The 24,506-nt window shown below is 37.3% G+C and overlaps 1 protein-coding gene across 1 annotated transcript in view; it reads right to left on the bottom strand.

Annotated features, from left to right (window-relative positions):
• Positions 1-22,501, bottom strand: part of LOC129008356 (glycine N-acyltransferase) — a 28,122-nt gene extending 5,621 nt beyond the window's left edge. The window contains exons 1-3 of the mRNA XM_054440515.2: positions 22,355-22,501; positions 14,506-14,601; positions 39-146 (exon numbers count right to left, since the gene is read on the bottom strand). Coding sequence (XP_054296490.2) covers positions 39-146; positions 14,506-14,586 — 189 coding nt within the window. The 5' untranslated portion in view covers positions 14,587-14,601; positions 22,355-22,501. The remainder of the gene's footprint in view (positions 1-38; positions 147-14,505; positions 14,602-22,354) is intronic.
• Between the last annotated feature and the right edge of the window lie 2,005 nt (positions 22,502-24,506).

Genomic DNA, 24,506 nt, shown 5'->3' with positions numbered 1-24,506 from the left:
ATATAAATATAGAAGAATATTCACACATGGAAACTTACCTGCTCCTGAGGGCAGACAACCACTGTATTAAAATCAGGCCACTTGTCCACCACAGCCTTCAGATTGAACGGATTTCCATGGTTTATGTGAAAGACAGTTCCATAAACCTACAGGATCCCAAGAAATTGAGAGGTTTGGTTTATTAGAAAAAGACAGTAAAGTTTCTTGCTTGATTAGGACAAAAATTATTTCTATAAAATCATGACATTTTGTGATACAAAGTAGCCAAATGGAGAATCTAGGTCAAAGAATCTCTGCGTGCTATTTTTTAGTCTGTACACAGAGGGCAGACAACCACTGTATTAAAATCAGGCCACTTGTCCACCAGAGCTTTTAGATTAAACAGATTTTTGTTCAATAATAAAATTACTGGTATTTGCTATTTTTCATCATTGAACATATTGTGTACCTATTTCTCTATTCACAAACATACAAAATAATTTTCTATTCCTTTTAATGGCTGAATAAAATTTCATTATATGGATGCATCACAGTTAATTTATTCACTTGCCAGTTGATGGCATTTCAGCTGTTTTCAAGTTTTCACTTAAATAAATAATTCTTTATAGAATGTTCTTTCACAGGAATCTTTGCATGGGTACCTAACATTTTCTTACAATATCCAGAAGAGTAATTGCTGGTTTAAAGGCTATATACATGTTTAAAACTCTTTAGCATTGTTTCCATATAACTCTCTGGAGAGCTTAATTGAATTCTCATCAGTCAGCAGAGACTATAGCCTATTGCTCAAGAGAATAAGCTTGGGGTCCCCTAGCCTGGGTCCAGTCTTAGATCCCCACACTTGCCCTGTTGGAAAAACTAACGAGAGAGAGGGATGAAAGAGAGGGTAGGACATGAGAATGAGTGAGAGTAAATCCCACAGACAGTAAATGTCCTTATGATTTTGGAGTTGTGGTATGCTGTAGTGGATGTCATCATAGATCTCATGACCATTGTGAACATGAAGCTTCAGCTGATACCAGCATGGAAATACACCAAAAAGATGCTGTGCACTCGAATGCTTTCAATCAAGGATAGATAATAGAACTATACCAGTATATTTCCCTCCTGCTGCCCCCTACCCTACATGAAATACTGATGTTAGACTAGGGAATGAAGGTGAAAAATACTCTAAATCGACTAAGTCTGAGTTTATCTGAATTAATTCTGTTTTCAGCCATGAGTGGAGGCTTAATATAGAAACTTAGTACAGTTTTGGCAAAATATAGTGGTTACATTTTTACACATTTGTACCTGGGGCCTGTTAAAATGTATTTACACTATAATATTATCCATTGCAAAAATGAAAATATGTGAAACTCTTATTTTTTCTTATTATTGTGGCCTAATTTATTAAAATCCTTTTTAGTCCTATTGAACCCAAACCTAGTGTGAACCCAGAAAATCTAAGACAGGTCTCAGTTAATTTAGAAAGTTTATTTTGCCAAGATTGAGTGCACATCTGTGAAACAGCCTTGGGAAGTCCTGATGACACATGCCCAAGGTGGCTGGGGCACAGCTTGGTTTTCTACATTTTAGGGAGATATGATACCTCAATCAATATATGTAAGAAGTACACTGGTTCAGTTTGGAAAAGTGGGACATCTTGAAGCAAGGGCATGAATACTAGAAGTGGGGAAGAAGCTTTCAGGTCACGGATAGGTGAGACACAAATGGTTGCATTCTTTCGAGTTTCTGATTAGCCTTTCCAAAGGAGGCAATCAGATATACATCTATCTTAGTAACTTTGAATAGAATGGGAGACTAGTTTGCCCAAAGCAGTTTCCAGGTTGGGTTTTGGGTTTTCTTTAGGGATTTGGGAGGCCCAAGATATTTTCCTTTCATATGCCCGCCAACCTTTTTGTAAAATCTTTTGGAGAAAGCATTTAACAATAAAATGAGTCTCCGGTCTCAGGTTTCATTTAATGTCTTATGGCTAGGACAGTTTATTTCTAGATGGGTAGGTCTCAAAAGCTCATTTTTAGCATGTTATGCAGTCTCATGTCCTATGAAGAGAAAATAGGGGTGAAAGGGAGAAAAAACAACAACAAACAAAAGAACAATCATGGAAAAATAAATACAGGCCACATTACTCTAAAATCCATACATTTATAGGCAGGTATGAAAGTGGCTTATGTATATAAATAGGTTGCTGTTATTTTTTTCTGAAGTTTAAGTTGTTTGGCTTCAGTTTGCAGGGTTTTAAGAAAGCACAGCTTAGTTTTCAGTTACTTCAAATTAGGAAAAATGAAAAAAAAGAAAAATAAATTTAAAACATTATTTTGAAGACTTGTAGCCAAGAAAAATAGAATTCAGTTCAAATTGTAGAAAATAATAAAAATTGAAAAATAACATTAGGCAAGACTAGAATCTAACAACAGGTGTACTATAGTCTTGAAATATAGTTTTTTTCTCTCTCCAGTTTCCCATTTTTACCAAAAACAAATTATGGTAGGACTGGTTTGCTTTATTATACTTGGCCTAATTATTTGTATACAGTGCAGCAAGAATAATTATTTTTTACATAGGCTTTTAAATTGGCTTTGATGAAACCTTGTTCCATAGGAGGAGTCTCAGATAAGACTTTTTATAGCAAAGCCTAGCCATGAATTTGTGCCATCAAATACCTATGAGTTGGATGAATTTCCTCTCCTCTTGAGGTTCCTTGTTAAACCTGGGGCTTCTGTGTCTGTCAGAAAGTGACATTCTTTACTTACCACAGTCAGAAACCCTGTACAGGGACTGTGTACACAAAATATATGGCCATTTTTTTCAAGGGCTTTATTGGCTCCATATGTCAAGTTTGATTTCTTAAAGGAAAGTAATTAAAGCCTTAGTAAAATAACCAATTTCTCCAATTGTTTCCTGTTACAAATGAAAACAGATTCTTATTGCACTTATGCAAATAAATGTATTACCATAAGTTAAGAATACTCACAATTTCCAAATTCTGGAGAAGTCAGGTACAGAGAAACAAATATGCTCCAAAGTTTATTCATAGGAGTATACTAAATTGTTAAAAGTTGTCAATAGCTCAAAAGAAAAGTTTTAAGACTGAAAAACAAAGGATCAGCAAACATTTTAAGTAAAATGTTAAAAAGATTGGTTCAGTCCATGTAGTTAATTCCTATTTTGCTTGATACTCATTAACATTTTATCTTTCTATGTGTTCTGAAAGTTTTTTCCCTATTCTGATGTCACAATCTCCAACCAGAAACCAGCATTTAAGAGCACTTGTTGGAGTTTTATAGCTGATTATAAAACCACCTTCTAAAGAGGACCAACACAAGGCAACAATTTTCCATGGATGAAAAAAGGTTTAAGGCAGCCATAGTCAAAAGACACAATTGACAAGAAAATTTATTACCGTTGTGGCACACAATATGATTATTACTGATAATGTATACTAAATTATATTATAATTGCAGGAGTTTCCCATAATTTTGGAACACATACCAATAACATATTTATACAAAGACAGCCCAAAGAAAACCAAACACCAATTCATATTTGGCAATGTCTTCTGTATAATTTTTATACCAAATAAGCCAAATTGTGTCATTTTTGTACTTAGGGGAACCTACTGTCTTAAAGAATTAATTAGGTCAGGAAAAGACATAAATAATAATTCAATTTTTGAAAGTTGTCAAATATAAGTTTAAAACACTTGAAATTACAAAATAGGATTACAGGTAATTTTAAAGTCATTTATTTAACCAAAGTGAAAGTCAAAGACTTCAAAAAACAGTGAAAACCTTCATTTTTTGAGAAAGGAAATTTAATTTTCTAAACAAGAAGCCCTAATAAAAACAGCATGAAGCCAATTACATTTGTTTTTCAAAATTTGTAAACAATCTATAAAATTTAATCTATATTATAAAATGTAACTTCTTTAAGCCTCTTATAACGTTTATTAAAGAGTTGGTGAATGCTTCAAGAGAGCCTTGTTAATCTGACACAGGAGTCTATGTGCTGGTTTTTCATCAGTGTTCCTTTGACATTAATGATTAACTTACAGAGAAACTAAACTTATTTTATCTTTCAAAATCAGCCATTACACTCTTACATGCCCAACTCCTCCATGATAGTCCCTGGGCCCTGAGGAGTTGAATAGCTTTAATTTATTGTGCTGTGTCTTAGGAATGCAGTTTATTTTGATTGGCATTTTCTACAGGGTGTAAAGATGAGATTTAATTGCGATCAGTGTTTAAAATTTAGCAGGACTTGGTATGCTTTATAGATGCAGGAGTTAAAACTCTGTGATTCAATGTTACAAGACTTTAAAAGCATATACATGAAGACACATGGATGCAATAATCTTTTTTTTTAATTTTATTATTATTATCCTTTAAGTTTTAGGGTACATGTGCACAATGTGCAGGATTGTTACATATGTATACATGTGCCACGTTGGTGTGCTGCACCCATTAACTCGTCATTTAACATTAAGTATGTCTCCTAATGCTATCCCTCCCTCCTCCCCCCACCCCACAACAGTCCCCAGTGTGTGATGTTCCCGTTCCTGTGTCCATGTGTTCTCATTGTTCAATTCCCATCTATGAGTGAGAACATGCAGTGTTTGGTTTTTTGTCCTTGCGATAGTTTACTGAGAATGATGGTTTCCAGTTTCATCCATGTCCCTACAAAGAACATGAACTCATCCTTTTTTATGGCTGCATAGTATTGCATGGTGTATATGTGCCACATTTTCTTAATCCAGTCCATCATTGTTGGACATTTGGGTTGGTTCCAAGTCTTTGCTATTGTGAATAATGCTGCAATAAACATACATGTGCATGTGTCTTCATGGCAGCATGATTTATAGTCCTTTGGGTATATACCCAGTAATGGGATGGCTGGGTCAAATGGAATTTCTATTTCTATATCCCTGAGGATTCACCACACCAACTTCCACAATGGTTGGACTAGTTTACAGTCCCACCAACAGTGTAAAAGTATTCCTATTTCTCCACATCCTGTCCAGCACCTGTTGTTTCCTGACTTTTTAATGATCACCATTCTAACTGGTGTGAGATGGTATCTCATTGTGGTTTTGATTTGCATTTCTCTCATGGCCAGTGATGATGAGCATTTTTTCATGTGTTTTTTGGCTGCATAAATGTCTTCTTTTGAGAAGTGTCTGTTCATATCCTTTGCCCACTTTTTGATGGGGTTGTTTTTTTCTTGTAAATTTGTTTGAGTTCATTGTAGATTCTGGATATAGGCCTTTGTCAGATGAGTAGGTTGCAAAAATTTTCTCCCATTTTGTAGGTTGCCTGTTCACTCTGATGGTAGTTTCTTTTGCTGTGCAGAAGCTCTTGAGTTGAATTAGATCCCATTTGTCAATTTTGGCTTTTGTTGCCACTGCTTTTGGTGTTTTAGACATGAAGTCCTTGCCCATGACTATGTCCTGAATGGTATCGCCTAGGTTTTCTTCTAGGGTTTTTATCGTTTTAGGTCTAACATGTAAATCTTTAATCCATCTTGAATTGATTTTTGTATAAGGTGTAAGGAAGGGATCCAGTTTCAGCTTTCTCCATATGGCTAGCCAGTTTTCCCAGCACCATTTATTAAATAGGGAATCTTTTCCCATTGCATGTTTTTGTCAGGTTTGTCAAAGATCAGATGGTTGTAGATACGCAGCATTATTTCTGAGGGCTCTGTTCTGTTCCATTGATCTATATCTCCGTTTTGGTACCAGTACCATGCTGTTTTGCTTACTGTAGCCTTGTAGTATAGTTTGAAGTCAGGTAGCGTGATGCCTCCAGCTTTGTTCTTTTGGCTTAGGATTGACTTGGCAATGCAGGCTCTGTTTTGGTTTCATATGCACTTTAAAGTAGTTTTTTCCAATTCTGTGAAGAAAGTCATTGGTAGCTTGATGGGGATGGCATTGAATCTGTAAATTACCTTGGGCAGTATGGCCATTTACATGATATTGATTCTTCCTACCCATGAGCATGGAATGTGCTTCCACTTGTTTATATCCTCTTTTATTTCCTTGAACAGTGGTTTGTAGTTCTCCTTGAAGAGGTCCTTCACATCCCTTGTAAGTTGGATTCCTAGGTATTTTATTCTCTTAGAAGCAATTGAGAATGGGAGTTCACTCATGATTTGGCTCTCTGTTTGTCTGTTATTGGTGTATAAGAATACTTTTGATTTTTGTACATTGATTTTGTATCCTGAGACTTTGCTGAAGTTGCTTATCAGCTTAAGGAGATTTTGGGCCGAGACAATGGGGTTTTCTAGATATACAATCATGTCATCTGCAAACAGGGACAATTTGACTTCCTCTTTTCCTAATTGAATACCCTTGATTTCCTTCTCCTGCCTAATTGCCCTGGCCAGAACGTCCAACACTATGTTGAATAGGAGTGGTGAGAGAGGGCATCCCTGTCTTGTGCCAGTTTTCAAAGGGAATGCTTCCAGTTTTTGCCCATTCAGTATGATATTGGCTGTGGGTTTGTCATACATAGCTCTTATTATTTTGAGATACGTCCCATCAATACCTAATTTATTGAGAGTTTTTAGCATGAAGGGTTGTTGAATTTTGTCAAAGGCCTTTTCTGCATCTATTGAGATAATCATGTGGTTTTTGTCTTTGGTTCTGTTTACATGCTGGATTACATTTATTGATTTGTGTATGTTGAACCAGGCTTGCATCACAGGGATAAAGCCCACTTGATCATGTTGGATAAGCTTTTTGATGTGCTGCTAGATTTGGTTTGCCAGTATTTTATTGAGGATTTTTGCATCAATGTTCATCAAGGATATTGGTCTAAAATTCTCTTTTTTTCTTCTGTCTCTGCCTGGCTTTGGTATCAGGATGATGCTGGCCCCATAAAATGAGTTAGGGAGGATTCCCTCTTTTTCTATTGATTGGAATAATTTCAGAAGGAATGGTACCAATTCTTCATTGTACCTGTGGTAGTATTCGGCTGTGATTCCATCTGGTCCTGGACTTTTTTTGGTTAGTAGGCTATTGATTATTGCCACAATTTCAGAGCCTGTTATTGGTCTATTCATAGATTCAACTTCTTCCTGGTTTAATCTTGGAGGGTGTATGTGTCGAAGAATTTATCCATTTCTTCTAGATTTTCTAGCTTATTTGCATAGAGGTGTTCATAGTATTCTCTGATGGTAGTTTGTATTTCTGTGGGATTGGTGGTGATATCCCCTTTGTCATTTTTTATTGCATCTATTTGATTCTTCTCTCTTTTCTTCTTTATTAGTCTTGCTAGCGGTCTATCAATTTTGTTGATCTTTTCAAAAAACAAGCTCCTGGATTCATTAATTTTTTGAAGGGTTTTTTGTGTCTCTATTTCCTTCAGTTCTGCTCTGATTTTAGTTATTTCTTGCCTTCTGCTAGGTTTTGAATGTGTTTGCTCTTGCTTCTCCGGTTCTTTTAATTGTGATGTTAGGGTGTAAATTTTAGATCTTTCCTGCTTTCTCCTGTGGCCATAAATTTCCCTCTACACACTGCTTTGAATGTGTTCCAGAGATTCTTGTATGTTGCATCTTTTTTCTCATTGGTTTCCAAGAACATCTTTATTTCTGCCTTCATTTTGTTATGTATTCAGTAGTCTTTCAGAAACTGGTGGTTCAGTTTCCATGTAGTTGAGCAGTTTTGAGTGAGTTTCTTAATCCTGAGTTCTAGTTTGATTGCACTGTGTTCTGAGAGACAGCTCGTTATAACTTCTGTTCTTTTACATTTGCTGAGAAGGGCTTTACTTCCAACCATGTGGTCAATTTTGGAATAGGTGTGGTGTGGTGCTGAAAGTAATGTGCATTCTGTTGATTTGGGGTGGAGAGTTCTGTAGCTTTCTATTAGGTCTGCTTGGTGCAGAGCTGAGTTCAATTCCTTGGTAACCTTGTTAACTTTCTGTCGCGTTGATCTGTCTAATGTTGACAGGGGGTGTTAAAATCTCCCATTATTATTGTGTGGGAGTCTAAGTCTCTTCATAGGTCAGTAAAGACTTGCTTTATGAATCTGGGTGCTCCTGGGTTGGGTGCACATACATTTAGGATAGTTAGCTCTTCTTGTTGAATTGATCCCTTTACCATTATGTAATGGCCTTCTTTGTCTCTTTTGATCTTTGTTGGTTTAAAGTCTGTTTTATCAGAGACTAGGATTGCAACCCCTGCCTTTTTTTGTTGTCCATTTACTTGGTAGATCTTCCTCCATCCCTTTGTTTTGAGCCTATGTGTGTCTCTGCATGTGAGATGGGTTTCCTGAATACAGCACATTGATGGGTCTTGACTCTTTATCCAATTTGCCAGTCTGTGTCTTTTAATTGGAGCATTTAGCCCAGTTACACTTAAAGTTAATATTGTTATGTGTGAATTTGGTCCTGTCATTATGATGTTAGCTGGTTATTTTGCTCGTTAGTTGATGCAGTTTCTTCCTACCCTTGGTGGTCTTTACATTTTGGCATGTTCTTGCAGTGTTCCTTTCCATGTTTAGTTCTTCCTTCAGGAGCTCTTTTAGGGCAGGCCTGGTGGTGACAAAATGTCTCAGCATTTGCTTGTTTGTAAAATATTTTATTTCTCCTTCACTTATGAATCTTAGGTTGGCTGGATATGAAATTCTGGGTTGAAAATTCTTTTCTTGAAGAACGTTGAATATCAGCCTCCACTCTCTTCTTGCTTGTAGAGTTTCTGCCAAGAGATCAGCTGTTAGTCTGATGGGCTTCCCTTTGTGGGTAACCCGACCTTTCCTTCTTGTTGCTCTTAACATTTTTTCCTTCATTTCAACTTTGGCGAATCTGACAATTATGTGTCTTGGAGTCGCTCTTCTCGAGGATTATCTTTGTGGTGTTCTCTGTATTTCCTGAATCTGAATGTTGGCCTGCCTTGCTAGATTGGGGAAGTTCTCCTGCATAATATCCTGCAGAGTGTTTTCCAACTTGGTTCCATTCTCCCCGTCACTTTCAGGTACACTAATCAGATGTAGATTTGGTCTTTTCACATAGTCCTATATTTCTTGGAGGTTTTGCTCATTTCTTTTTATTCTTTTTTCTCTACACTTCCCTTCTCACTTCATTTTATTAATTTCATCTTCCATCACTGATGCCCTTTCTTCCAGCTGATTGCATCATCTCCTGAGGCTTCTGCATTCTTTGCGTAGTTCTCAAGCCTTGGCTTTCAGCTCCATCAGCTCCTTTAAGGACTTTTCTGTGTTGGTTTTTCTAGGTATCTATTTGTCCAATTTTTTTTCAAGGTTTTTAACTTCTTTGCCATTGGTTTGAATTTCCTCCTGTAGCTCAGGGTAGTTTGATCTTCTGAAGCCTTCTTCTCTCAGCTCATCAAATTCATTCTCCATCCAGCCTTGTTCCATTGCTTGTGAGAAGCTGCATTCCTTTGGAGGAGGAGAGGTGCTCTGCTTTTTAAAGTTTCCAGTTTTTCTACTGTTTTTCCCCCATCTTTGTGGTTTTATCTACTTTTGGTCTTTGATGATGGTGATGTACACCTGGGTTTTTGTGTGGACGTCCTTTCTGTTTGTTAGTTTTCCTTCTAACAGAGAGTACCCTCAGCTGCAGGTCTGTTGGAGTTTGCTAGAGGTCCACTCCAGACCCTGATTGCCTGGGTATCAGCAGCGGTGGCTGCAGAACAGTGGTGGCTGTAGAACAGTGGATATTGGTGATCTGCAAATGCTGCTGCCTGATCATTCCTCTGGAAGTTTTTTCTCAGAGGAGTACCCGGCCATGTGAGGTGTCAGTCTGCCCCTACTGGGGGGTGCCTCCCAGTTAGGCTGCTCAGGGTTCAGAGACCCACTTGAGGAGGCAGTCTGCCCATTCTCAGATCTCCAGCTGTGTGCTGGGAGAACCACTATCTCTTCAAAGCTGTCAGACAGGGACATTAGAATGTAATAATCTTAATTAAAAAAATTTATCTTAGTTTTTTTCTAAGCAAATGAAAATTTAATAATATGACAACTTGATTATATAAACTTTTTAAATATAGAAATCCTCTTATTGTGACTTACACTGAATGTTCATGACATGCTTGGACTTTCTGGTTTGTCCTGAACATCCGTCTTTTTTAAGCAAACACTTATTTTAGGATTAAATTTGCCACAGAAGATTCTGTCTTATATAAAATTATTCCTCTTTAAGCTTTTTTACCTAAGAAAACCTTTGTCAAAAATAGCTTTTTTATATCTTTTTTTAGTCCTAGTCCCTTTTACCTTGTTTTATATATAAACTTTAAGCTTTGAATTGGAAAAAAACTTGTTCACCTCTTTAAAAGAAAAACACACATTTTTGTTTGTTTGTTTTTTAGCAAGAATATTTTCCTATGACATATTTTTATGGGAAGATACTCAAATAATGAAATGTCTATTATTTAATTTAATATAATTTCATATGCTAAATTATGACCAGTTTGCCTACAAATATTTATCCCATTACATTACCCCAATTATTTTATTTGTTTACCTGGATTATTTATGAAAACTGTGATATTCATGATTTAAAGTTATAAAACTGACACTGCAAGATTATAACTGAGACAGTGAAAACACATTTGACCTAACTGACTCCATTTTGCTTTTAACGTCCAAGCTGTCCTCATTCATTCCTGGATGTAGGCCTAACTAACTTTGGGAGGAACTTGTTTTATAGTTTAGTTTTGAAACAAAGAGGATAACAGTCTTTTCCCCAAACAAACCTCCTTATTGACTGTGGACCAGACTGCATAAACCCACAGGATTAGAAGTTATGCTAATCTTACTAAATTAAAGATGCAGCTATTTTCATGAAACACATATTAATGTCTTATTTATTAAAAATTATACAAGCATTGATTATCCTGTTTGGGGCTGGGTTCATAGTTATGTAACCCATATGCCAAACATTGACACCTTATAGTATTTGGCAGGGATAAGTAAGAAATTTGTTTGATTAATCAATGCAAACAAGATGTATGCTGGGAATTCTTAAGACATTTCTACTATTACTTTACCAAAAATTTTAAAGCTAGCTTATTTATTAAAGATTTTATTTAAGTTACATAAACTTGAAAAAGCATTTGACTAGTCTTTTCTTTTTTAGTATCGAATTTAAGCACTTTTGTTTTTTCTTTAAGTCAATTAATTAGAACTCTTTATATATTTTTAGTAGTGAAATATTTTGTATACAACACATAAATACATATAAAGATGAATTAAGCATGCCGACAGAAGTACATTTTATAGATTTATAAAGACCACCCCACTTTTTTTTCTATCTTAGAATTTCAGATTCTTGGTAACCTGTTTCAAAACCCTAGACAGTTGTCAGAAAAATAGCCTTAAATTTGCACATTAAAGGAAACAACTCAGGTGAAAATCAAATAGTAAAATTTACAACATAAGGTACAGAGAGAAAAATTCTGGTGATGCTAGAGGGAAATGTTTTTATTTTTCTTTTAGCTAAATTAAAAATAAAATTAAACTTCATTTTCTTCTTAAATACCCAAGTAGCCTTTGTTGCAATAACTATTTTAGTTAAAAAAAATCAGGTGAAAACAGAATTCAGTCAACTGAGAAGCAAAACAAAACAAAACAAAACAAAAAAATTTTGCACAAAAATAGACAAGGTCTTAGGAGAGAAAAAGAAACAAAAATAAAAACATGAAGTCCTTCAAATACAAACATGCACACATGAACACATACACACATACATCTAGGATGTTAGCCTTTTAATTAAGCTGACTTTTAACAATTGAGCTCCTTAAATTTTTTAAAAAATTTTATTACCATATTTCAGTTAGGACAAAATGCTGCTTTTTAGAAGTACAGCCATTGCTCTTTCAGTTTGGTCTAGCTGGCAAAAAGGTGGCCTTACAATGTAAATAAAGCCCCTTTAGTAGTTAAAATTCAAAATCTTTTTTTTTTCTCTTTTGCTAGCCATTTTCCTCCCACATCAGAAGTCTTGTTCTTCATAATTTAGGGTTCTCCTTTTGATTTCACCAAGAAAAATACAAAGAACAAAAAATTTAAGCAAAACTAACAATGATCACCCAAATTACATGATTTCTGAGCACCGTAAGTGTAAGCAGAAATTAACACCAGGTAGTTGTTAAATGCTAACTTTAGTTGTGTAAAAAGTAAAGCAGAGGTTCCTCTTCAAAGAGACCTTCCTCCCCATCTACTTAGGAATAAATAAACGTTATAATTTGACCAAATTTGGGGAGATCAGGGATTCTCTGGAGGTGATGCTCGCAGACCTCAGCAAATTGTCCTATTAGTTTGAGCCATAAAGTTAGCCATACTGGTACCAAGCACCGATAGGAGATTTGTCAAAGGTCAGGGGCATCTCCTCTCAGAATGCCCCCATGGTTACCAAAATCTAAACCCCAAAAATCAGAGACAGGTCTCAGTTAATTTAGAAAGTTCATTTTGCCAAGGTTGAGGACGTGCCCCTGACACAGCCTAAGGAAATCCTGATGCCATGTGCCCAAGGTGGTCAGGGCACAACTTAGTTTTATATATTTTAGGGAGATATGAGGCCTCAATCAATATATGTAAGAAGTACTTTGGTTCAGTTTGGAAGGGTGGGACATATTGAAGAAGGGACATTTTGAAGCAATGGTGGGAAGACTTGAAGCAGGGAGAAAGCTTTCAGGTCACAGATATGTGAGACAAACAGTTCATTCTTTTGAGTTTCTAATTAGCCTTTCCAAAGAGGCAATCAGATATGCATCTATCTTAGCAACTTTGAATAAACAGAATGGGAGGCAAGTTTGCCCTAAGCAGTTGCCAGCTTGAGTTTTCTTTAGTGATTTTGGGGGCCCAAGATATTTTCCTTTCACACTAGTGAACAGAACATAGTGAGGTAGCTGTTTTCAGTTGAATCAGTTGTAGTGGACATCTTTATGCATTTTATATCTAACACTCAGAAGAATGGATGGACATTTTCTTAACTAGGCCTCAAGTAATTGTTCTGGGTTAGACACCTCCATTAAAAGCAACTGGCATAAAAACTTTTAGAGTTCCATTAGGGGAAACTGTATGTCTTTTAGTATGCAACCAAAGAGGAGGAATGCTATTTCCTCATGAAAGGGAGGAGTCATGAGGGCCTCCTTATCTCACCATAGAGGGGTTCCAAGAAGGAATCCTTGGGAAACACCTAGAGTTTTCTCAAAATGTTTAGGATCCACTTAACACAAGGAATAAGGAGAAATTTAAAGCACAAAATTCTACATCACAGAGTATTGAAAAAAATGTTTAGCCTAGAGAATTTTTAAAGGTAGCCACTAATCATAAAAATACCTCAAGTAAGTATACATACAGTGTCTAACTAATATGCCTTCCAAGAAAAATGTTCTGTCTCTCTGGGAGGTTATTTATATCTTAAGGATTGTCATGTGAAGGCACTTAAATATTAGGTAATTTTGATTAATGTTAGTAGGAGCTGCAAGGCGGTTAACTTTAGATTTGGATTAGTTTACTTGAAGCAATATTGTGTTGTTAATAAATAAAGAATAAAGCTTGTTGTCTCATTAATGTATCTCTAATGAATGAAAATAAAACTACATAATCACAAATAAAAGAATGCTAATATTTTGTCCTTTATACTGAAAGAAGGGAATAACAAATCATTTAGGGAATGGGTAATTTGAATGTATTTACCTGAAATGTATGCAATATATAGGAATGTCTTCTAAAACAATACCAATGTAAAAATAATTGTCCACTAAAGAGATATGCACACACATATACATGAACAATTGTACTGGGGTTCTATTGAAGTGAGCCATATCTATTTGTTGCTAAATATATATATATATATATGCAGACAAGAATCTGACTCTATCATTGGAACTGTTCTTGTATAGTTCTGGATGTAGGCATTTATATATATCCATTTATATATATATATATATGTCTTCTTTAATTCTTAGACCTCTAATTATTAATACCAGGATAAGAGAGATACTGGGAGCTAGCCCTAAAGTAACTCGACATGTCTTAAATTCAGAGCAATTGGGAAATTTACATTAAAATAGAAATTGATCTATTATTAATTTCAAAGAAGACTCATTCTGGTTAACTTCTCACTGGCAAGTGTTCTTTTGTAATAAACAAGTTAAACATTAATATGCAGCCTCAGCCAACTTTGTAGAACTCTGGGCAAATTTCAAATGTTATTATAAAATGCTACTTGGAAAGGAGAAATGAAATAATTTTTTGAGTCAGCACAGAGAAAAAGGCAGTGTTTAGACTAAGGCATAACTATGTTGATATCATAGCATTGCAACTCCGTGTTTGTGGTGTATTGAGAAAATCAGTTAACTGAGTTTTCATTTTCTTAACAGCAACATGGACATGACAGTAAACATCTTGTAGAGAGGTAAGGCAAACTAAATGAGAGAAAATATGAAATAGTGCCTGGCTCAAAATAGGTGCATCATAAATGTCAGTCCCTTTCCCTCCTCTTTCACATCAAGTTTGTCTTCTTTACTCCTCTCAGAATTTTCCATTATCACCTTTAAGGATGCTGGAAGGCTCCTCCTCAAGGATTTCTCCAGCACCTGCAGCATCTGGGCACCTTGTAATGGTAACATCATGGAGGATACCTTAGCCTAGAAAGACAACCAAGGAACATACAGAAGTGAGAGAAGCTGGAGGAGATTCTGAAACAAGAGTAGCAAGTTCTTTATTAATGACCAGGTTTTTTTTTAAGTGCCTTTCAACCGCAGTCCTCAGCAAATCCAAGAGAAAATGAGACTGGTGGAAAACACAAGGAGCTTTCTCTGAGTTTTTCAGCTCTTTTTTCTTATCCTTTGATGAATTCCAGCCATTAGTTTCATTTTAGATTTAAAAAGTACATTTTTAAATACACATAATATATTTTGAATTTCAGTTGCTATCAGTGATTCTCCTGACTCCTCTGAGAATGAGCTGTGTAACCTTGGGAAAGTTATTTAGTCTCTCTGTACCTTGGTTTCCTCAAAGGTAGTTGGGATAATAGCACTATATCACTCAGAATTTTTGTAAGGATTAAAGGAATGAATACCTGCAATGTGCTTAGTAGATTTTTGGTCTTAGAGTAAGCACTGAACATTTGTTATTTGTTTGATTACTACCACCACTCCTCTTTTCCTCCTCTTCCTTTTCTTCTTTCTCCCCACTTGAGCCAAAGTCCTATATATTGCATGATGTTTTGATATAGGCATTTCAATAAAGGGCATTCTGACATGGTCTAAATATAAACAATTAACCTTTCAAAAATTATTACTGCACCATATTCAAAACTTGTACTCTCACCAAGCCTCACACTTTGAGGCTAATTCCATCTTTAAGCCTTATTCTAGGATCTGTGGTACATTTTGTAGAAATTACTAAGTAATACAAAAATAGCATTTTTACATATTTGACTAGCTGCATCAAATTGGGGTTACCTAAACATTTCATAACATCACAACTACCTGAAAAATGAAGAAAGATGTTGTGTCACTCTGTTCTATTTTGGAACTGTGATATTTGGAAGAGCGCAACATAACTTCTAAGTGAAGGTAGGGCTATGAAAGAGTGTTGCATTAAGATTGGTCTGATGCAAGATTCCATAAGTAGGTAACCTTGTTATTTTAGAACATCAGTGAAAAGACTGTTGCCGTTACTGGTGGTGCATCTGTACAGGTCTGTAGCATCCTCAATTCTTGCCTCCTCAACAGAAAGAATTTGACTGAGGTGCAGAAGGCAGAAGGAGAGACAAAGGCAAGTTTTGGAGTAGGAGTAAATGTTTGTTAAAAAGCATCAGAGCAGGAAGGAAAAGAAGTAAAGTGCATTTGGAAGGGGGCCAAGAGGGCAACCTGAGATATCAAGTGTGCAGTTGGACCTTTTGACTGAGTTTTATATGTAGGCATACTTTTGGGGTCTTGTGTCAATTCTCCCCTGATTCTTCCCATGGAGGTGGGCTGTCCACATGTGCAGCAGCCTGCTAGCATGTGGGAGGTGAGCATGTGTAGTGTGAGCATGGAATTGTATGCATGCTAACTTGAGGCATTCTCCCTTTCCAGTCGAATGCCCCTAGAAGTTCATATCATAATTAAACTCTGCCATTTTGCCTCTGAATGCACATGCTTAAGCCTGCTTGCCCAACTCCTGAGGTCTTGTCAGGAAGCTGCTGATCACCATTTTCAGGTTTTTTTTTTTTTGTATTCGGAGACTGAATCTGGCTGGCACTGGCTGTGACCAATTATTATTTTAGAGAGACAGTTAACAACCACTGGACCATCACTTGATGGTTGCCTGACATATCTGGGTGTGGGGTGTGGGGCATGGAACCTTCTCCTGCCCTACTCATGCCTGACTATCTACCTTGTGTAACATTTCCCCCACCATGAGTTCAAGACCCCAATTATATGGGGAAAATAGACAAAGGTCAGTCTTCTATAACTGCTTCCTGCTGACAGAGGGGTAGTAGCAGTTGTTCTGTGGATTTGGCCTCTTGCTAGCTGTCAGGGCAGTAGTAGCCAGCCAGGTTCAAGGGGCACAGGGGGAGGATTTTGATTCTGTCATGTCTCACTGATGGGCAGCCTAGGGGTCCCCTGTAGAAGGGTGACTCTTGAATATTGAGAGGACAATATACCTGCCTCTGGTCCCTGCATTTCTAATTTTTCTTAGCCCTGTCCTCCTTATTCTGTTCTTCATTATAAAAGACTGAGAATTTCCTGCATAAGGGCACTGGTTTCCAAGATTGACTTTTGTAATTTTCTCTCACTCCATTCTTAGGCCAAGTATTACAAAGAAAAACTAGTTTTTTGTTTTAAGGTTTGGGGACTCAAACTTTTGCTAGTTTGGGAGTATATATCTGGCTGTCATAACCTGTTTTATGGAGATATGATTACCCATCTGTGAAGAGAAGACAGAGGAGAAAAAGAAAAGAAAAAGGAAAAGAATGTGTCCCTTCTTAGTTTCCTGTTATCCTGAAAGGGGCATCCCCATTATCCTTAAGGTTCCAGATTAACTGGTCTTACTATGTACCCTTACCCTTGGTCCTATCTCATTATGATTGCCCACTTGAGAACAGAGGAGATACTGGAGTGAACAGTAGGTGTCCTGTTCATCCTTGGGGTTCTGGAATGAACTGGTGTTACCCTGTACATCTAACCTTATCTTTATCACTATTCAAATAGTAATCTATCAGCCTGGGACCAACCTTCATCTCTGTCCTATGGGTCTCTTGCACCTGCTGGGCTGGCCTATATCCTTGTCTCCATGACTTTACAGTGACTCTTGCTCAAAGCATTCAAGCAAAAAATAAAAACGATTATCTCTTTTCTCAGATTCTCATTTTGTATGTTCTTTAAGTAGAAGAGAAGCCTGCTTTTCAGCTAACTGCCATAAGGGGGCTGGACTCCCCTCCCTTTAAATATGACCTTGAAGGTCTTGATGCATATTGAGAATGGAGTAGGAGTGATTAGAGAAATGGAGACTACAGGAGGAAGCAGGAGGAAGCGAGAAGAACACTCATGAAAAGCCTTCATATGCTTACAAAAACAGCAACCCTTGGATTTGAGAGGGCAATGTTTATTTGCCCTCGACATAAAGGAGGAACATTTGGAGGCCTTGGGACTTAGGGCAAGAACTTGCTAATGGTAAAGGAAGAATTTCCCCTCCCCTAAAGAAGTGATGACTCAAAAAAAAAAAAAAAAAAGCAAGTAGGCGAGATCCTTAAAGTATCATAGCCCTATGCAGAAGAGCAAACTGTTTCAAAAACCCCAGAAAAACTTAGCCCTGGGTTGTGACAGGAACAAAAAGCATATGTTAAATCATAAAGCACTGGCAGAGCTGGGGTTTCAATTAGTGTCTTTTTTGGCCATGTGCCAACAGATAGGGAGAGGATTGGAGGTCATCCAAGCTTGTAGGACAAAAACACATACAAATTTGGGGGATATCTGCAAGGGAGCTCTTACCTTTGCTGCTGCACAAATGCAATAAGAGCCATGGGTGCAAGAATAACAGGAAGTGTGTGTTTAAGAAGTCATATGGCATGTGAAGTAAAAGAAGAGGCAGACTTGTCTTCAAGCCAGACAGTTTGGTAGATGTGCAAGACAATTTCAGATCACACAGAGAAAACAGGAGATACAGGGTGCAGCTTCTTGTGAAAGAGCCATTTTTAGTTGAAAAAGCAGAGGAAATCCCAGGCATTGCAGTTTTAGGCTTTAGCCCTATCACTCTCACAAACCTTTTGTTCAGGAGGGCCATTAGTTCATTACTTCTACTTAGTGCAGACCCGAAGGTCCTTCCCACTCCCACGAGCCACCTATCAGGTAGTCTCTCAGTAGACAGAGAACCTAAAACTGGTGATCAGCAGCTTCCTGATAAGATCTCAGGAGCTGGGCAAGTGGGCTCAAGCATGTGCATTCAGAGACAAAAAGGTGAAGTTTAATTGGTACGTGACCTTCTAGGGATATTTGATTGGTAAGAGAAGAACACCTTAAGTGAGCATGCATACAATTCCAGTAAACACACTGCATATGCTCACCTCTCAAGTGCTAGCAGGCCACTGCACATGTGGACAACCCACCACAAGGGAAGAATCAGAGGAGAATGGACACAAGAGCCCAGAAGTAAGCCAACATATAAAACTCCAAGGCAAAAGTTCAAACTACTCACTTGATCTCTCAGGTCACCCACTTTGCCCTCTTCCAAGTGCACTTTAGTTATTTTCCTTCTTGCTCTAAAGCTTTTTTTTTTTTTTTTTGAGTCGGAGTCTTGCTCTGTCACCCACACTGGAGTGCAGTGGTGCAATCTCAGCTCACTGCAAATTTCACCTCCCAGGTTCAAGCTATTTTCCTGCCTCAGACTCCTGAGTAGCTGGGATTACAGGCATGCAACACCACACCCAGCTAATTTTTGTATTTTTAGTAGAGATGGCATTTCACCATGTTTGTCAGGCTCGTCTTGAAACCCTGACCTTGTGATCTGCCCACCTTGGCCTCACAAAGTGCTGGAATTACAGGAGTGAGCCACTGCACCCGGCTAAAGCTTTTTAAAAAACTTTCACTGTGACTCTAAAACTTGCCTTGGTCTCTCCTTCCACCTATGCCCCTCAGTTGAATTCTTTCTTCTAAGGAGAGAATTGAGATTGCTGCAGACCCATAAGAATTCACTATCAGTAACATTGCTTCCAGCCAAAATAGGATAACAGAACTTGAATTTGCCTTTCCACCTAAAACAATAACAATTTTCATATGTCGAACATGAGGACATGCAGAAAGAAGTATGATCCCTGAGAAAAGTGAAACAGAAAAGGTGAGTCTTAGAATTGCACCAGCTTACTTCCTGATGGAAGTTTTCAGGTTGAAGTTCAGGGAGATGGAATCTAACCAGAGCACAAGGACTCTCAGTGATTGAGCTTACAGAGGTTTTAGAGCTTACGGAGGCCAAGGTGGAGCTTCATTGAGAGGGTAAACAGAGAGATGAGAGAGAGAGAGAGAAAAAGAAAAAGAAAAAGAAAAAAAAAGGAAAGAAAGAAAGAAGGAAGGAAGGAAGTTCCTAGGGTCTGGCTAATTACTGATCTGAGCATACATAAAAAGAAACTACCTTAATACCTTAGCCCATGGATTCTTCCTCTGCCATCTGAGTCTAATCTACCCTTCTAGCCTCTTCTGTTGCTACCATCCACCATGTAAGACCACAGTGCATTTCTTCAACACAGTGTCTGCTTAGCACCTCTGGTCTTTCTACATTTATTCTCAGTTTGAAATTTCCTGCTTCAGTTCCGCCTTCTAAATTAAGCTTCCACTTACCCCTTCAAGTTTACCTGTACAGTCTATTATCCCTAGTGCTCTTTTCACTGTCTCTTATGTCTGTCTGAATAAGTCACTCCCTTTTCTGTGCTCTCATAAGTGTTTATGCATATTTCAATTATATAACTTGTTGTGTTGGGTTAAAGTTTTCTTCTTTCAATTGATAAATATTGTATATATTTATGCTGTTCAATATGATGTTTTAAAGTCGAATTTCATTTTCTTTTCTAGATATTGAAATCTTTGAGGCAGGAAGCTTGTATTACTTATTCTTTTATCAGTAATTCTTATCACAGTATTTGGCACATAGTAGGCCCTCAATAATGAGTAACAAATGATTGAATACATGAAATGCTTGTATTAATTATCTGTCTAATCACTCCACTTTCCAAAAGTATAGAGACATTAATATATTCATTCAATAAACACATGTGTGTTAAATGCATAATATATTCTGGACATGAGAAAAGTTTCCAGCTATTTTGTACTACATTATATCTTAAAGAAAACTCCAGACCATATCTCATATCTAAAGGTCTTAGGATGATAAAAGTATAACATTCCTAAAGGCTAATCTTGTCTTTTCTCTAGAGGCAACTCAGAAGGAAGTAACAAAGTAGACTTAAAGTAGAGCTTAATGTCATGTCTGTGGGGTGTGATATTACTATATTTTCTGAAGAGTAGAGCTTGGAACCACCCTCTAAGGATGTACGTACAAACTAACAACCAAGTATGGCTCTCATGCTTGGTTGGGGTAAACTGAAAGCTACTGAGGCTGAGGTTCTTCCAAGAAATCTGACACAATCATGGTAGCTGGCAGCACTGGGCAATGAGTAGCATTCCTGGGCATAAACTTCAGAATCTTTGATCCTGGTCCAGTTATTACAGAAATGGAAATTAATCCAAAGAAAACAATTTAAAAGAAAACAACTCTAGGCTGAGCATGGTGGCTTACAACTGTAATTCCAGCACTTTCAGAGGCCAAGGAGGGAGGATTAATTGAGGGAAAAAGCTTGAGACTATCCTGGTCAACACAGCAAGACCACAATCTCTACAAAAATAAAAATTAGTTGGGTATGGTGGCACACACCTGTAGCCCTAGCTACTCAGGAGGCTAAGGTGGGAAGATTTTAACAGCTTTCATCACGCCATGCAAGTAATTTGCTGTTTAGTGTAAGCAGAAAAAGAGAATACATTCTGCAAATCAGACCTCATTCAGATCTTTCCCACTACCTTGCTTTTACTGCAGCTACTTGAATGGAAAGGAGAGGAAGATTATGCCTACATAATCTGACCACGGTCTCACAGAGTGAGTTTTGTTACAACTCTTCCAGAAATTTCTGAGTTGCAGCTTGTAATGCAGACCTTGTACTAACTTGGCAAAAAATTCTGATGTCAGTTCCAGTAGAATCTAACCCTGGACTCACTTGAGCCCACAGCAAGTTAAAGGTTACAATAAGTTATGTTCATACCACTGCACTCCAGTCTGGGTAACAGAGTGTCTCTAAATACAAAACAAAACAAAAACTCTAAACAGAATTTTATAAAGTCACATGAACATAAGCAAGTCCTGAACAAAATCTCTATGTGCCTCAATAGGGGAAGATAACATAAAATATGATCCAACAGAGTGATGCAACACTAAGTCATTAACATAATGCCAACAGACATAATATATAATATGTATAGACACATGGGAGAGTGTTCAAATAAAATGAGAAAATATAGAACACAAAACAGTTCACATACAACACATAAAGTTCAAATTTAAGAGAGAACAAAGGCAAATAGGAATAAATAAGTAAATGGTGGTAGTACTATTGTAGATTAAATTTTTAAAGTAAAATTTGTTTTCTGTATAATTTAAATAAACAATAAATCTTGTCTGTATTCTTGTCTTATTGATCTACTTATTTCCTCTCTCACTTTCAGTGCAACAAACTTCTTATTAGTAGTGTAAGGAAAAAACTGCCTCCCTTATAATGTGACCAGGATTAAAAATAGTAATTTTTCTGGTGTCTCCACACATTCAGTATTCGATTCATCCACCTGCTTCCAAGAAGCTCTCAAATCTTTCTTTTTTCATTTATTAGTCCAGAGCACAAACTTCTAAGGATTTTCATGATAGCTAGCAAACTGCCGTTGACAAAATAGTTGTCAGATATGTGTTTCTTAAGTGGAAGTTACTCCTTTTCCTTGAGCATAGTTGTCTGCATATTCTGAGCATAACACAATATGGGCACTTTAATTTCACTCACTTAAGTGGAAGAGGTGTCACAAAGCAATAATTATATTAAAAAAATAAATTTTATTGTGGATATTTAAAGTATACAATATGATGTTATGAGAGCATACAGATAGTGAAAACATTACCATTATGAAGCAAATTGATGTGTCTATTACTTCACATAGTCACTTATTTTTTGTTGTTGTTTTTATGTAAAGAGCAGCTAAACTCCACTCATGTAGCATGAATCCCATATACAATGCAATTCTATTAACTATAGTTCTCATATTGTACATTAGATCTCTAGACTTGTTCATCCTATGTATCTGATACTTTGTAATGAGTCCTCACCTGAAAAGCTAGTCTCTGCAGATGTTTCCGGGAAGAAATGATGAGCAGCACCCTTCTGGGAGATGAAATTTCTCCCTGATGCAGCCAGTTCAGCAGAGTCTCACAGAGTAAATTTTGATACACCACCTCCAGAAATTTCTGAGCTTTGGCTTGTAATGTGGACCTTGTACTAGGCTGGCAAAAGAATCTGGTGTCAGTTCTAGTGGAATTCAGCCCTGCCTCTCACAGACCCATGTTGAAGTAATTGGCTCTGCATGGTTGAGAGGCTGGCTGTATGCCCCTGAGCTTCTCTTTTTAAAACATCACAATACTTTTTGTCCTCACAGGTCATGGAAATACTATGAAAACCAAAGCTGTGTGAAACCAACAGGCCAGATACTGGAAGGAGGGTCAGATTATGTAGGCCCTACCCTCACCTCTTTCCCATTCAAGTATCTGTAATAGAAGCAAGGCAGTGGGAAAGATATGAATGACATCTGATTTGCAGAATGCAATAAAATAGCAAATTACTTGCCTGGAGTGATGAAAGCTGTTAGAATCTTCCTTCTTAAAGACAAGTTGTGACCCCTCCCATGCCCATTTTGAAGCTGCAGTGAAACATTCTGACAATGATTCAATGTGGGCACTTCTTAGTCTACTTTTACAGAGAAGGGCCATTGAGTTCTCAGTATGGTTGAACTGGTTAGATGTTAAGCCCAGAGCTTTTTCACTCCGAAGTCCTAATTACTATACTTTCCACTTGCTCAGAAAAGAAAGGAGGGTTCATAGCAAAGATACTTTGCGCCTCAACTTCACTGCGTAAAACAGCTGAGATGGGGATTTTGACACTCTCCAGGTCCTTGTTCTCACCACCTCATTCCCAGGTTAGTAAATATCTTTATTGTATAGGGAGCAACAGACACTCTAATCAGAGGAGCAGGGACACAAGAGGCTAGGTTGAGATAGAGGGACAAAAAGTGTGTGTTCCTTCACTTAATGGATCAGCACAGAGCAAGTTTTCACATATTTTTCTCTGCACTGTCTAGGAGCCCTGCCACTCCTAGAACATTAATTCTCCATCTTTTCCCCTGAGATTGAAGTCATTATAACCTTCCATTACTCTTTCTTCAAGGCCACTGAGATTGTTCTATCATTTATTAACCCAGTGGATCTCTTGACTCCAATAGGGTTCATATCTCACAAAGGATATATCTAACTGCAACAAAAGAGTGGGGTACTCCTTTATCCCAAGCCCAGAAACCAGACCCCTCCTATTCTGTCTCCTTTAGCTCCTACACTCACACAGTCAGGCAATAGACCAGGATTCAATGGTGTCTCTCACCCTCAAATCTTTGACTAGAGCCTCTTAACCTCCCTGAGCTGTTGCCCTAGCTGTAAAAAGTGTGTTGTATTAGGTAACCAAGGATTTTTCTTGCTTTTCTTTGACTCTGTGGTTCTTATTCTTACTACGTTATATGTGATAACAGACATAACCTCACACACTTTGGGATCAGATACAAGGGAAAAGATTCGGGAGCTCCAGCATCAGTCTTAGTATTCTAAGTGGTTTTTCTTTGGGGTCTGAATTGAAGTGCTAGCAATGATGACAGAGGTAGCAGAGCAGAGTGGCTTGCAGCAAGCATGACTACCCCAAACTAACAGGCTGACATCTTGACTGTATGACTTACCTATTGTGTGACCTTGAGCAAATGATTTCACCCTTTCTTGCCTCCATTTCTATATCAATAAAGGGAATTAAATAATTTCCCTTAGGAATCTTTGTAGGGTCTTAAAGAAAAATTAAGTGGTCCTCCTGTGTCCTTTGTTACCTAAGCAGGGCCTGTGCTTAATTGGAATTCAGGATACTTGATTGCCCATGCCCTCAGATCCCTAATGAATTTCAGAATATGAAGGATTTTGTAGTTTATTCAGATTTTTCTCATCACTAGTGTGAGAGCAATGCTTTTTCCAGCTTTATAAATCCCAAGTAGCATCAGAACTAAGATTGTCTTTTCTTAATTTAGATATGTATAGTGATAATTTCTTAGACAACTTCCTGATACATGGTAAGCACATAGAAATGCTTTATTTAGTAAAGAATTATTGAATACAGTGCATCATGCATATACAAATGCATGCATGAAATATTTAGTGAATTTTTTTCCCTAAGGTT

The sequence above is a fragment of the Pongo pygmaeus genome, chromosome 9 (genome assembly GCF_028885625.2).
Source record: "Pongo pygmaeus isolate AG05252 chromosome 9, NHGRI_mPonPyg2-v2.0_pri, whole genome shotgun sequence".
NCBI lineage: Eukaryota > Metazoa > Chordata > Mammalia > Primates > Hominidae > Pongo > Pongo pygmaeus.
The sequence above is the reverse complement of the archived record's forward strand: the minus strand, read 5'-3'. Positions and strand labels throughout refer to the sequence as shown.